Source organism: Dictyostelium purpureum (assembly GCF_000190715.1).
Source record: "Dictyostelium purpureum unplaced genomic scaffold DICPUscaffold_15, whole genome shotgun sequence".
NCBI classification, from domain to species: Eukaryota; Evosea; class Eumycetozoa; order Dictyosteliales; family Dictyosteliaceae; genus Dictyostelium; species Dictyostelium purpureum.
This window is the reverse complement of record NW_003519352.1, coordinates 56,393-70,990: the sequence shown is the minus strand read 5'-3', so window position 1 is coordinate 70,990 and position 14,598 is coordinate 56,393. Positions and strand designations below refer to the sequence as shown.

At 26.2% G+C, this 14,598-nt stretch overlaps 4 protein-coding genes across 4 annotated transcripts in view; 1 reads left to right on the top strand and 3 right to left on the bottom strand.

The window, feature by feature from the left end:
* Positions 1-44: 44 nt before the first annotated feature.
* DICPUDRAFT_147633 (uncharacterized protein) lies at positions 45-4,351 on the top strand (the record flags this gene model as incomplete). The annotated part of the gene is made up of 2 exons (XM_003283859.1): positions 45-205; positions 271-4,351. The coding sequence occupies 2 exons, from the start codon at positions 45-47 to the stop codon at positions 4,349-4,351; spliced, it is 4,242 nt and encodes a 1,413-aa protein (XP_003283907.1).
* Positions 4,352-4,413: 62 nt separating this feature from the next.
* Positions 4,414-7,060, bottom strand: DICPUDRAFT_74877 (uncharacterized protein; the record flags this gene model as incomplete). The annotated part of the gene is made up of 2 exons (XM_003283838.1): positions 4,414-6,332; positions 6,394-7,060. The coding sequence occupies 2 exons, from the start codon at positions 7,058-7,060 to the stop codon at positions 4,414-4,416; spliced, it is 2,586 nt and encodes an 861-aa protein (XP_003283886.1).
* A 949-nt stretch (positions 7,061-8,009) lies between these two features.
* DICPUDRAFT_74876 (uncharacterized protein) lies at positions 8,010-10,990 on the bottom strand (the record flags this gene model as incomplete). The annotated part of the gene is made up of 2 exons (XM_003283837.1): positions 8,010-9,907; positions 9,982-10,990. The coding sequence occupies 2 exons, from the start codon at positions 10,988-10,990 to the stop codon at positions 8,010-8,012; spliced, it is 2,907 nt and encodes a 968-aa protein (XP_003283885.1).
* Positions 10,991-12,620: 1,630 nt separating this feature from the next.
* Positions 12,621-14,598, bottom strand: part of DICPUDRAFT_45123 (uncharacterized protein) — a 5,852-nt gene continuing 3,874 nt past the window's right edge. Inside the window, exons 2-3 of the mRNA XM_003283836.1 lie at positions 13,152-13,900; positions 12,621-13,001 (exon numbers count right to left, since the gene is read on the bottom strand). Coding sequence (XP_003283884.1) covers positions 12,703-13,001; positions 13,152-13,900 — 1,048 coding nt within the window. The 3' untranslated portion in view covers positions 12,621-12,702. The remainder of the gene's footprint in view (positions 13,002-13,151; positions 13,901-14,598) is intronic.

Sequence of the window (14,598 nt, the reverse complement as noted above, 5' to 3'; positions counted from 1 at the left end):
TGTTTATTAAATAATAAATAAAAGTTATTACAATAATGAATATAATGACATCACTTGAAAAAGTTTTAGCTTTTATAGAAGAAAATCAAGAAAAACTATTACCATTGTATATTAATACATGCAAACCCAAAGATGGCAACATAAGAAACGTAAAGAATTTTAAAATATATGTTAAAGTTATTGATTGTGTTTCAATAACAAATAGGTAAGACCAGGTACATTAAAAAAAATCTTTAGGTAATTTACTAACAAAATTTTTTTTCTCAAAAGATTTGACAACAACAAACTGTATATGGTAAATGTTGCAGATTCAACATATTTGTACAGATTATATAGTTCTACGTTTTTAAAAAAAGGTTTTTATCAAATTATTTCAATTGCCAGATTAAATGATATACCAATTATTGTGAAAGCTAACTATATTACCTATATTAGCCCATCAGACACCTATCCTCGACTGCTCCACCCAATATTTAGTATCATTATGGATAAAAACAATTCTAATGTATTGTTTAACTGTTTAAATAAATCTAAAAAAGAGGAAGAGTCTGAAGATGAATCTGAAGAATCTCAAGAAGAATCTGAAGAAGAGTCTGAGGATGAATCTGAAGAGGAGTCTGAATCTGAAGAGGAAGATGAATCTGAAGAAAGTTCCAGTGAAGTGGAGTCTGAAGAATCCGAAGAAATCCATGAAGAAAGGGGACAGGGAGAAAATGAAATCAAAGATACTGTTAACCAGAAAAGGAAATTTGAAAGTATTGATGAAGGTATTGATGAAAGTAATAAAAAAAGAAACTTGGTTGAAGAGAATGATGAACAACTTCACAACGAAGATCAAAATGAATTTCAAATGATATTGTCTTCTATAGAAGAAGAAAACGCTAAACGCTATACCAATTCTATCGATACTATCCAAGAAAACAAAATTGCAAAATATTTGATTTCAAAATTTTATAAATTAAAACAAGAGTTATTAACAATTCCAAAAACTATAATAACGAAAACTGTCGAAACTGCATTATTTGATGAAAATACAAATACAATCACAAACATCGATAGAATCACCGAAACACAAATTACCTACAACATAGATTCAAATAAAAGATTGAAAAAGTATTTTATTTCAAGTGTCAATACATTTTTACATTCAATAAATAAAATTTTAAATAAGGAAAAACATCAAAGAAAAAGTTTGGAATTGGACCAAAATGAAATAGTTTTATTTATTTATTTACTATCGCACCTAAACCATATAGAGTTTATAAAAACGAAAGGTTTATTTGGAAATAAAGAGAATGTTAATACAAGATATGTTTATATTTTGACATTAAGTTTATTGGGTATCGAAAATGAAAAAATCAAATTTGGTAATGGTTTAGAATTGGTAGAAAAGTTTAATAGATTTTACAATTTTATTAAATCAAACAAAAATAAACACTACTGCTCATTAGAACCATTAATTAGCAATATCAGTTATTTATTAGAGCAAACAATTAATTCAGTTTATTATAATATAATGGCAGAGCAAACATTAAAATTAAAATATTGTTATGTTGACCCAACCAAGTCATATATGCTATCCCTACCAAATGATTTCACATCAAATAAAAGTAAAGAAAAGTACCAACTCGAAAACAATATTGAAGATAGTTACAGTGAAGATTCAGATGATGATGAAGAAATAGGATTTTTTCTACCAAAAGGACACTACGGATACTATGACCATTCAAATGATATTAAAGTAAAAAATCAAGAGTCGGATCAAATTATCAAAGATAATATAATTAAAGTTTATAATGTTGGTAGTAATCCAAATCAAGAGAAATTCTGTAATAAAGAATTATTCAAATCAAATCCAAAAAACAAATTATCTCCTGAAGATTTGTTGTATCAAACCGAAATAAGTGATGATCAAATCCATTTTGCTGAAAATAAATTAGAATCAGATTCTGAACTATTTGGTTCCGACCAAGAATCAGAATCAGAAATAGAATTAGATGAAGAAGATGAAGAAGATGAAGAAGAGGAAGAGGAAGAGGAAGAAGAGGAAGAGGAAGAGGAAGAGGAAGAGGAAGAGGAGGAAGAGGAAGAGGAAGAGGAGGAAGAGGAAGAGGAAGAGGAGGAAGAGGAGGAAGAGGGAATTAATACCGGTTTATTTGGTAATATCAATAATAATAACCAAAAATCAGAAGAAGCCAACTTTTATGATTATTATGGTTATGTTGGTGATTTACTAAATAATGATGATGGATACTTAGATGAGGAAGAAAATTTGGGGTTTACAGTAGATGAATTAGTTGCAATACCAGAACCAAAAAAATCAAAACAGTTTAAACTTTCAAAATTTTCAAATTCATATCTTTCCCCATGCCCTGCTTCAAATGGTTGTTATTCAATCTCACCGACATTATTATTATTCAAGAAATGTTTTTCGATTTATACACATGAAATTTTCGATTACGACTTTGATTGGGAAGATAATGGTATTAAAGTTGCAGTTAGTGGCTCTTCAGTGGCAGCATGTATAGATAATTTACCTACAGATATTAAACAGCAATATATTTGGTTAGTTAAAGTAAATAGATTGTTCACAAAGACCAAATTACCAAAAATCATCATCAAGCAGATTATGGAGTTGGTTGAAAGTAAATCCATGTTTAAAGAGTTGGTCTATTGCAGATATCACAGTTCATTATCACAATATTATAGATGCCATAATATTGAACTTACACTTATTGATGAAAATAAACAACAAAATGAAGTTGCTATTTCGAATAGAATACTTAAAGTATTTGATCAATTAAAATCAAATATGAAAATTAGAATCCAAGATTCTGATTCTTGTTATATTCAAACTGAAGATTCAATTATACTATACCACAAGCATCCATATCACTCTATCAGAATGAAATTACAAGTCTGTAACTCTATTGAACAACTTGTTGCCAAGAACTCATTTACTGAATTAGATTGTTTAACTGCGGTATATGACGGTGATAATGTATATATGTCCAAAGGTGCTATCCACTCATTCAACTCTAGATGTAACCTTGTTCCAGATTATAATCATCAAAAGCCAGAAAATACTAAAATCTCAAATACATACCCAGGTTTCAAGACTATCCGTTGGGATTACAATCCAAATAATATACCAAACAATTATTTTTACAGATTCCAAAAAGAGTGTGGTGCAAATAGAGAACATTTCTTTAGAGCAAAACTAAATTGGGAATCTTATATGAACCCAAATCAAAGAGTTAAATTGAAAAAATTTTATAGATTTAGACCACTCCCACATTGGCCACACTCTGATAAATTAATAAAAGGGATGTGGAATTCTAATTTAGTTATGTTATCATACAGCCTAGAGTCAACTTTTATAATGTTCCCGCTCTCTACTTTGGGCTTTAAAGCGTTTGATGACTATGGTATCTATGTTCAAAATTTCTGTTCAATTTGCAGAAACCAAATCGGATATAAAAACATTCCAACCAATTGGTGTAAAAATTGTTTGTTAAAAGAAGAATCACTAAAATCAAATCCAGCAAATCAAAAACATGTAGCTATAATTATTAAGGGCTATGGTGATGGGGATAGATTTTCTCATGAACAATTAGAGTACACAACCGATTCTGAAGATGATGAAATCAATACAAATTCTCCGCCATCTAAATATGATTATGAACTTTATGGATATCAACTATCATTGGAATTTTTATCTTTAGGTTATAAAGTTACAGTTTTATCAACATCAAACCAATCTTACGAGCAAGTAGAGTCGTTATATGAAAAAAAAGTTTTTGATGGTGATTTTGATGAAGATATTTTAGAAAGATTAAAAATTATTCCATCTCATAAATTTAATTACATCCATAATAATAATAGTAATAATAAAAATACCCACAGTAATAACACTAATCAATTAATTTTAAGTAAAATTCCAAATATTGATATTTTAATAAATTCAGTTTATCAAGATGACCCAAAAGACAGCTCAATTTCAATTTCTAAAGAAATATTTTCAATTTTATCAAACAAAAAAATGAATTTTGAGAGAAGTAAAGATTTAGATAAAATGGATCCAAGTCCAACTATATATGATATTAATAATACTGACAAACAATTTCATTCATTAACATATTTCAACTTTTGTTTTTCTATCAAAAAAACAATTTTGGTACCAAATAATAGATATGATAATTTTTCACCACAAGATGTTTCAAATAATTCTAAAATTTTCAAAAGAGAAGGATGTATTATTTATGTTAGAGAAAAAACAATATCTTTAGACGATGCAGTTTCCAAGACAATGATTGATATTCTTAAACATTATTACAATAATAAAACCTAAAAAAATAAATAAAATAAATTGTTTTAAATTTTTTTAAATTATAAATATATTTATTTGTGTTTTTATTCTTGTAGCTCTGATAATGCGTATTCTAGAGCTTTATGAGTTGTTGTGAAGAAATGATGATTATCCATACTTTTTAGGAAACCACATCTAAACATTACTTTCTGGATGTGTGGTCTAATATCAGACCATAATATTTTAATATTTTGAGATTTATAAAAATCTACAATTTCGTGCAATACGTCGATGGCGGTGGAGTCAATCGAACTAACATTTGCCATATCGAAAATAATTGTTTGAACCAATTCGAATTCTGGGTCTTCTTTTTTTAGTTCATAGAGGGCATCTCTGAAATGATTGACTGTATAATAGGTTAAACGTGAGTCATATCTTAAGATCTTAATACTGCTATTTGTAATTGCCTCTGGGAAATGTTTGATATTACGGAATAAAATACTACCTGGTAATCTTCCTAAAATAACAAGCTTTGGTCTTGCAGAGTGTGAAATAATTTGAAGAATTGATACGCAAAAGGCAACTATTATACCGATCTCTGAACCAAATAAAAGTGTTAAAACAAAAATGAATATTAGCTGAATAAAACCTAATAATTCACCACTCTTTAATAGTTCATAGCTTTCTTTAAATTCGAATAATGTGATGGCTGCTGCGATGACAATGGCCGAAAGAATACATAATGGAGTATGTTTGATAATTGGTGTTAAAAATAATAACACACATGCTACAATTACACCCGATGCAATAGAACAAACTCTTGATCTTGAATTGGTTTGAAAGTTTACTGCTGTTCTTGAGAATGAACCAGTTGATGGACATGCTTGGAAAAATGATCCAACAAAGTTACACATACCTAGCGCAATTAATTCTTGGCTTGGGTCAATTGAGTACTTTCTAATCGATGAGAATTTCTTTGCAATTGAAATCGATTCTACAAAACCTAAAATTGAAATAATGAATGCACCAACAATCAAACGACCTGCTCTTTCAAAAGTTAAAGATGGAACTTTAAATGATGGGAGACCAGATGGAACATCACCAATTATGCTAATACCGTGTGATTTTGAATTGATTAAGTATGATATTAAAGTTGAGAGCATTAAAATAATAACTGCAATTGGAACTTTAAATTTGATTTTATTATTTATTATACGGAACACAATTAAAAATACAAGACCACTTACGCCAAATAATACAGTCCACCCATGAATCGATTTGTAATGTTCTGCAATGGCCTCTACAAACTCTGGTAAACTTGATACATTGCTTGGTATTGGAATTTTGGTAATATTTTTAATTTGACTGCAAACAATTAAAAAAGCAGCGGCTTGGATGAAGCCCATTAAAATTGGATTACTAAGAAGATTTTCAATGATAAAGCCAGCTCTTAATACACCAATTACAATTAGTACTATGCCCGATAATAAAGATAGGCAGAAGACCTCTAAGAGAAACTCTGGATCGGTAGATGGCACCGAAATAATACTAGGGATTAATAAAGAAACCATAGCAACTGGACCAACTGACACTTCGTTTGATGTTCCGAAAATTCCATACATTACAGGAGCAATAAAAGCAGCATATAAACCGTAAATTGGAGGCATACCACCAAGAATTGCATAGGCCATAGCCTGTGGAACAATCATAAAACCAACAGTAAGAGATGAAATAACATCATCTTTAATATACTTTAATTGATATTTTGGTACCCATTTAGTAATTTGAATCATTGAAAATAAATAATTTAAAACCATTTTAATTTTAAAACTTTTAATAGAATCTGTTGCAAACTCTTTCATCGAAAACTTTGTAAAATTTTCTGGATTTGATGTAAACTTTGCAGTTTTATCTTCTTCTTCGGGAGCAGGTTCAGCACGAGACTTTGCTCCGGGTATAGTTCTCATTATTTTAATTGTATCTATAACATTTGGGAATTGAAATTGAAATCTATTTATTATTTCTATTATATAAAAAAAAATTAATATATTACCAAAAAAAAAAATATTTAAAAATATACTAACCATCATAACAATTATTTGTAAAATTTTCAAAATGAAACTCTATTATTTGATCTATTATTATTGGTTTCTTTTCTTTTGATATTGAAATTTCTAAATCCTTATTTGCTTTAAAACGTAAATGAACTAAACTTTCTTTGGTTTCACTTTTTAATTTTGAAATTATATTAAATATATCTTTGTTATTGTTTAAACTGTCATCATTATATTCTGAACCGTTTCTTAATGGGGTTTTTACACTTGTTGTTAACATTTCTTCGTCTACACTGTTGGTTTCGCTTCCTTCTTTTAAAAAACTATCGTCAATATAGTTTTGAATGGATTGACCATTGAAATCATTATATTTATTATATATGCCGCTTGAAATTAATATATTACTGTTTATAGATTGATTTAAACTATTGGAACCTTCATTTGTTATTATATCTAATAAACGATTAAAATAAAACATTGTTTCGTCAAATCTTTTTGAAATACCCAATTCTTTATCTATATTTGAGGACATGTTTAAAACCACATTATTTGATTCCTTTTGATTTATTAAATTATTTTCTGCTCCTTCAGTTGAACTATTATCACTATCACCATTATTATTATTATTATAATAGTTTGATGTTGTATTATTATCCATTTCAATATCACAATTATTAATATTATTACTATTTAACATTTTAATATAAAACAAAACAATGTAAAATTACTTTTATATAGAAAAAAAAGGTGAATGGTGGGGAAAAAAAAATTAAAAAAAAAATAAATAATAATTAAAAAAAAATAAAACTGTTTTGATATAGATTATTGTGTGGAGTTTGGTGAAAAATATAAAACATACCACGTTGGTGTGTTTGGGGAAACTTTTAATTGGTTGGTGATAATGGGGAAAATACTTGTATATTATTGGTTAAAAGTTTATATAACAATAATAACAAAATAAAAAAAAAATATGGGTAGATATTGTTTGGTGTGGTTAAAAAAAAAAATGATAAACTTTTTTTTATTTTTTAAATTGGATATTGGCGAATGTGGTGGAGATTGGTGAAAAAAAATTAAAAAAAATTAAAAAAATAAATAAATCAGTTAAATTTTTATTTTTTTATTTTTTTTTTTTTCTATTTTTTTTATTTTTTTTTTTTTAGCAACTATTATTGCAATTTTTGTTATCAATTTTGGTTATGCAAAGGTGAATTTGTAGTCTGAAAGTTTAAAATATTAAAATAATCGATGATTATATTAAATGAAAAAGTTGCGAAGTGGTTGTGGTGGGGTGGTGAAACTGGTGAAAAAATTAATAAAAAAAAAAAAAAAAAAATTGGTGAAAATTTTTTTTTTTTATATACAATAGATACATACATATAAATATATAATATACTTTTACAAAATAAATATTAAAATTTTAAATATGGTTATTTGTCCAAATTAATAAAAAAAAAATATTAAAATTTCTGCTTTTGTAAATTTAAACTAAAATAGGTTAAAGAATAAATTGGACCCTATCCTTTGTGAGTATATAACAATAAACTATTTTTAAATTAAAAAAATAAATAGATATTTTATTTTGTTTGTTATTTTTTTTTTATTATTTTATTTTTAAAATAAAAAAAAAAAAGAGTTTATATGGATTAACTTGATAATGCATATTCTACAGCTTTATGTGTTGAAGTAAAGAAATGGTGATGATCTAATCTTTTTAAGAAACCTGATCTATGCATAACTTGTTGAACAAAAGGTCTAATATCGGACCATAATATTTGAATATTTATAGCTTTGTAGTAATCTATGATTTCGTTTAGTACATCGATGGCTGTTGAATCAATTGAACTAACATTTACCATATCAAAGATAATGGTATGGACCGCTTCGAAACCTTCTTCGCTATTCATTTTATAAAGGGTGTCTCTGAAATGATTGACTGTATAATAGGTTAAACGAGAGTCATATCTTAAGATTTTAACTCTTTTATTTACAATTGCGCCTGAATAATGTTTAATGTTTCTAAATACCAAAGTACCTGGTAATCTACCCAAACTAACCAACTGTGGTCTAGCTGAGAAATAGATAATTTGTAAAATGGATACACAAAATGCTACAACTATACCAACCTCTGAACCGAACATTAAAGTTATTAAAAATACGAAAACCAATTGAATAAAACCCAATATTTCACCACCTTTTAATAGTTCATAGCTTTCTTTAAATTCGAATAATGTGATGGCTGCTGCGATGACAATGGCCGAAAGAATACATAATGGAGTATGTTTGATAATTGGTGTTAAAAATAATAATACACATGCTACAATTACACCCGATGCAATAGAACAAACTCTTGATCTTGAATTGGTTTGAAAGTTTACTGCTGTTCTTGAGAATGAACCAGTTGATGGACATGCTTGGAAAAATGATCCAACAAAGTTACACATACCTAGCGCAATTAATTCTTGGCTTGGCTCAATTGAATACTTTCTAATCGATGAAAATTTCTTTGCAATTGAAATCGATTCTACAAAACCTAAAATTGAAATAATGAATGCACCAACAATTAATTTACCAACTTTGTCTATATTTAGGGTTATTCCTCTTGGAACTGGTAAACCTGATGGAATAGTGTCAATAATTTTAATACCATGCGATTTTGAATTGATTAAGTATGATATTAAAGTTGATAAAAACAAGATAATAACAGCAATTGGTACTTTGTATTTAATTCTATTATTTATAAAACGGAATGATACTAGAACCACTAAAGCGCACAAACCAAACAACACAGTCCAACCATGAATCGATTTGTAATGTTCTGCAATGGCTTGAATAAACTCTGGTAAACTTGAAACGGTACTTGGTATTGGAATTTGTGTTAGGTTTTTAATTTGACTACAAATAATTAAAAGTGAGGCAGCTTGGATGAAGCCCATTAAAATTGGATTACTAAGAAGATTTTCAATGATGAAGCCAGCTCTTAAGAAGCCAATTACAATTAATATTAACCCGGATAATAACGATAGACACAAGACCTCGACCACATACTCTGGATCGGTAGATGGAACGCTAACAACATTTGGAATTAATAAAGAAACCATAGCGACTGGACCAACTGAAATTTCATTTGAGGTACCAAAGATACCATAAACAATTGGAGATATGAAAGCAGCATATAAACCATAAATGGGTTGTAGACCAGCTAAAATTGCGTATGCCATAGCTTGTGGAACAATCATAAAGCCGACAGTAAGAGATGAAATAACATCATCTTTAATATACTTTAGTTGATATTTGGGTATCCAATCTACAATTGGAATCATTGATAAAAAGAAACTACCCACGTTTGATGAGTTTATGCCTGATAATAATTTTTTCTTTGTGAAATCTACAATTGAAAATTTTTTATATGATGGTGAGGATTTATGTAATGGAATGTAATTTTCGTTTGGATTGCCTGCTATTTTAATTTCTGGTGAACTTCTCATTATTTTAATTGTATCTATAATATTAGGAAATTGAAACTGAAATTTATTTATTATTTCTAAAAAAAAAAAAAATATTAGTAATCAAAAAAAAAATTTTAAATTAAAAATAAATAACAAAATAATACTATACCATTATAACATTCATTAACAAACATTTCAAAATATTGACTGATAGTTTGATCAATAACCAATGGATCTTGTTCAACTGATAATGAAAAAGAAATCTCTTCACGCTTTTTAAAACTGAGATGTAAAAAGAATTCCTCCAACTCTGATTTCATTTGAGAGATTGTTTTTAATTTTCCATTGTCATGATATAAATCTTCATCCTCTTCGGTTGTGCTTGTATCATAAAAGCTATTTTCATCATCTGCATCTTGAGAGTTATTAAATTGTACTTGTGGTTCCTCTTGTTTTCGCTCTTTTGGTTGCTGTTGTGCTAAACTATCACTACTATTATCGACATCACTATTATTAATGGTTCCACCAATTGGAATTTGAAAATCACCTTCAATTCTTCCTTCACTATCGCTTTGGGAATTACTTGTACCGTTTGTAAAACTTGCATTTAATAAATTATCATGAGATGATCCGACCTTTGATCTTTGAATATTATTAATAAATATATTAGTTGGTGTTGATACAGCGCTATTTCTTTTTATATAATTTTGGTTAGATGGGAGCATAGTTGATTTTTTCGATTTTGTATTTGTAATAATATCTAATAATGAGCTAAAATATTCTAATGAATCTTCAAATTTCTTTCTGATTCTTGTGCTTATTTCCAAATCGCTTAAACTTTTATTTCTTTTTAAATCTATTATCGATTCATTATTGCTGCTATTATTATCATCAAAATTAAAAATTTCATCATTCACAATACTAAGTGGACTTGAGTTAGTTTTATTATTTTTTAATATTGGTGAATTACTTTTATTATTTTTTAATATCGGTGAATTACTTTTATTACTATTACTATTATTATTATTATTACTATTACTATTACTGTCCTCGTCACTAGAATAAACACTGTTGTAATATGGTGGTGATTTTGGATTAATCTTATCAATTTCTATATTGTCATCTTCATTTTCTTGCTTCTCTTCTTTTTCGTGTTGTTGTTGAGATTTATTTGGCATTTTTATTATAAAAAACCTAATTTAGTTTTTATTTTTATTTTTTTTTATTTTTATTTTTTTTTTGAAAAACTATAAAATATTGTTAGATTACACACTTTTTATAATTATTAAAAATAAAATTAATAATATTACTAAATATTATTTATTATTTAAGAAAAAAATATAAATAAAAATATAAAAAAAAAAGTTAGAAAAAAAAAGTGTACAATTATGATAATGAATTAATTATTTGTATAAATTAATTTTATTTTGATTTTTGTTTTTTATATTTTCATGTTTGATTTTTTTAATTATTTTTTTTTATTTAATTATTTTAAAATATAATAATATTTCACTTGAAAAGTTTAATATTTATTTGATTTAATATCCTAATTGCTGATGAGCTTTAAAAAATAAAATTATTGATATAAAACACATTATCTATTTATTAACTTTGTAAAGGATTATTATTATTATTTATTATCCATATTGTTTTTATTGGTTTTGATATTGTTATTATTGTTGGCAATGATTTATCCAAATATATAAAAAAAAAATAAAACAACACAATGATTTATTTGTTCTTTGGATAACAGATAAAAATTTATTTTATTAGATTTATCTAATAAATTTTAAAATAAACACTAAAGGAAAAAAATTTAAAAAAATGTATATCTATTTGATTATTTTGGGTGATCATTTTATAAAATTTATAATCTTTAATTTATTATTTTATTTATTTGTTGTTTAATAAAAAGCTAAATTGAATGATGAAAAAAAAAAATTAATGAAAAAAAGAAGAAATATAAAAACAAAAAAAAAACAAAAAAAATAAAAAAAATAAAAAAAATAAAAAAAAATTATTATAAACACACCCACACACACATATAAAGTACTAATTAGTAGACATACTTTTTTTGATTGTGATATATAAAATATATTATAATATATATAATTTGAACGTTACTACTGGTTGATGTGAATGAATTGTTTTATATTATTTATTATTAATTATTTATTATATGTTATTTATAATTGAAACATTTGATTATTAAATGGTAGGTTCCACAATGAAGCTTTTTAATATAATAAACTATATTTAGTTCAAAGATTTAAATTAAATTTAATAATAAATATAATTTTATATTTCTATATTTTTAAAATCAATCTAAAAGATATAATAATCTATTTTATAGTTGTATTATTGTTAAAATACATAATAATAAATGATTAAAAAAAATAAAAAAAAAAGTTTAAAGAATGAAAAAAAGTTAATAAAATAATGATAAAAGTATCAAGAAAATTTATAACGAATTCGCATAATTTTTTTTTTTTTTTTTTAGATATTAAAAAAATTAAAATAATTATTTTTTTTATTTTTATTTTTTATAATTTAAATTATTTTTCATTTTTCATTTCCAACTGTTAAAATAACTTGGATAAAAAGACCAAAGCTGGGAATTTGAAATCACAGAGTTTAAATTAATATTTATTTTTTTCCTTTTTTTTTTTTCTTTTTTTTTTTTTTTTTTTTTTTTTTCCTTTTTTATTTTTTTTATTTTGGTAAATGAGAAAATTTGGGATAAATTTTTATTTTTTTATTATTATTAATTTTTTTTTTTTTTTTTTTTTTTTTTTTTTTTTTTTTTTTGATGGTGATGATTGACCTGTGCTAAAATTTTTTTTTTTTTTGGTTATAAATTATTATTTAAATTAAAAATATAATATTATTATTAATTCCAAGCAGAAGGAATTGTTTCAGTTGGTGGTGGTGGTGGTTTTCTGCTTCTGTAAGGTGGTTTAGTTGCTCTGTGTCTAAATGGTACTATAGTGATAGTTATATCTTCATCGTCATGTTTTAATGGATTTGGAACTTGAGAGTTTATAATTGAGGGTGGTTCGGTTGGTGGTTCAGTTGGTGGCTCAGTTGGTGGTTCGGTTGGTGGCTCAGTTGGTGGTTCAGTAGGTGGTTCGGTTGGTGGCTCAGTTGGTGGCTCAGTTGGTGGCTCAGTTTTTTTTGGTGGTTTGGTTCCTCTGTGTCTTGAGGGTAATTGGGTTATAATAATTTCTTCTGATGAACTCGATTCGTCTGTTTCACTTGATTCAGGCTCAGTTGTTGGTGTTTGGGTTGGAGGTTGTGTTGGAGGGAATGTTTTAATAAATTGGTCGATATTTTCGGAACTACTTGAATCAACAGTAGCAGGAGTTGCGGTAGGTCTTTCAGTTAATGGTGGTAACTTGGGTTGTTTGAAGCAAAGGTCATTAGCAATTAAAGAGTAAAAAAGAGTGATTCCTTTACATTCTGGTAAGCTGCAAGTATGACTAAGGAGTAATTCAATTTTACTAATTTTCGAAGATGATATTGATGGATAAAAGATATCGTAGGTTGTAATTGAACCACCAGTCCATTTAAGATTAGCACTTGGACGACCAATATTTAAATTTGATTGCATTCTAACAATATCTTTTTGGCCATGGTGGATGACACCACGATCCAACTCTTGCCAAGTTCCACCTGGTAAGAATGGACCTGACCAATCGTATGCCTTAACATTGAGAATAGCATTTGGAGTCATACCAAATACTAAAAGAATAAACTCTTTTTTCTTGTCAAATGCTTCTTTGAAAGAAAATGAAACTGTTGAGGGAGTTTTACCACATGAATAATGCATTAAGGATTTTATATCTTGTTTACCGGCAACATCAAAGAATTGAGAATTTTCATTCTCTAATTTTTCGTATGGATGGAGATTACCTACTAACAATGGACTGCTTTCACCATATAGGTCAACAATAACCTCTGGAAAACTTGAGTTGCTTTTACCCCAATTTAATAAATATGGCCCTTGATTAAATCCAAATGGTTGTATTTTATCAACACCTAAATATTCTAAATTACCAACGCAATCTAAAAATGGAAAGGTTTCACCACTACCAATAAGGCTATCATCTAAAATTCTTTTGTTATTAAAATAATCCTCTTGAGTTTGTTCCTCTTGTTGCTGTTGTGGTTGTTGTGTTTGTTTAAAGCCATCTTGTTGTAATATTAAACCTTTTTGTTGTTTTAATTGATTTAAATCATAAGTTTTTTGTGGGTGATGCTGATATTTTTGTTCTTGTTGATAATTATTATTATTATTATTTTTATTATTATTTTTATTATTTTTATTGTTATGATGGTGATTCGTTGCTTTATTTAAATTTTTACCATGCACATTATTTATTGTGATTGATAGTATTAAAACTACAAGGAATATTAAAATTCTCATTGTGGCAATGATATAATTTTTATTCTATTTTTAACTTTACTTTTTTTTCATATGGAAAAAATAATTAAAAAAGAAGAAATTATAGTAATACAAATTCGATTAGAGGTGAACCTATATAAATAACTATATTAAATATTAATAAAATAAATAAATAAATAAAAATATTTTGAATTTTGGATGAATTGAAATGAATTTTAAAATTTTTTTTTTTAAAAATAAAGTGTTTAAATATAGAAAAAATTGGATTAAAAAAGGATTAAATAAATTATATATTATTATTATTAAATTTGCAAAGATTTTATAGATTTAGTAATTTATTTTTTTTATATATTTTTGTTCTTTAAAAAAGAATTTTTTATA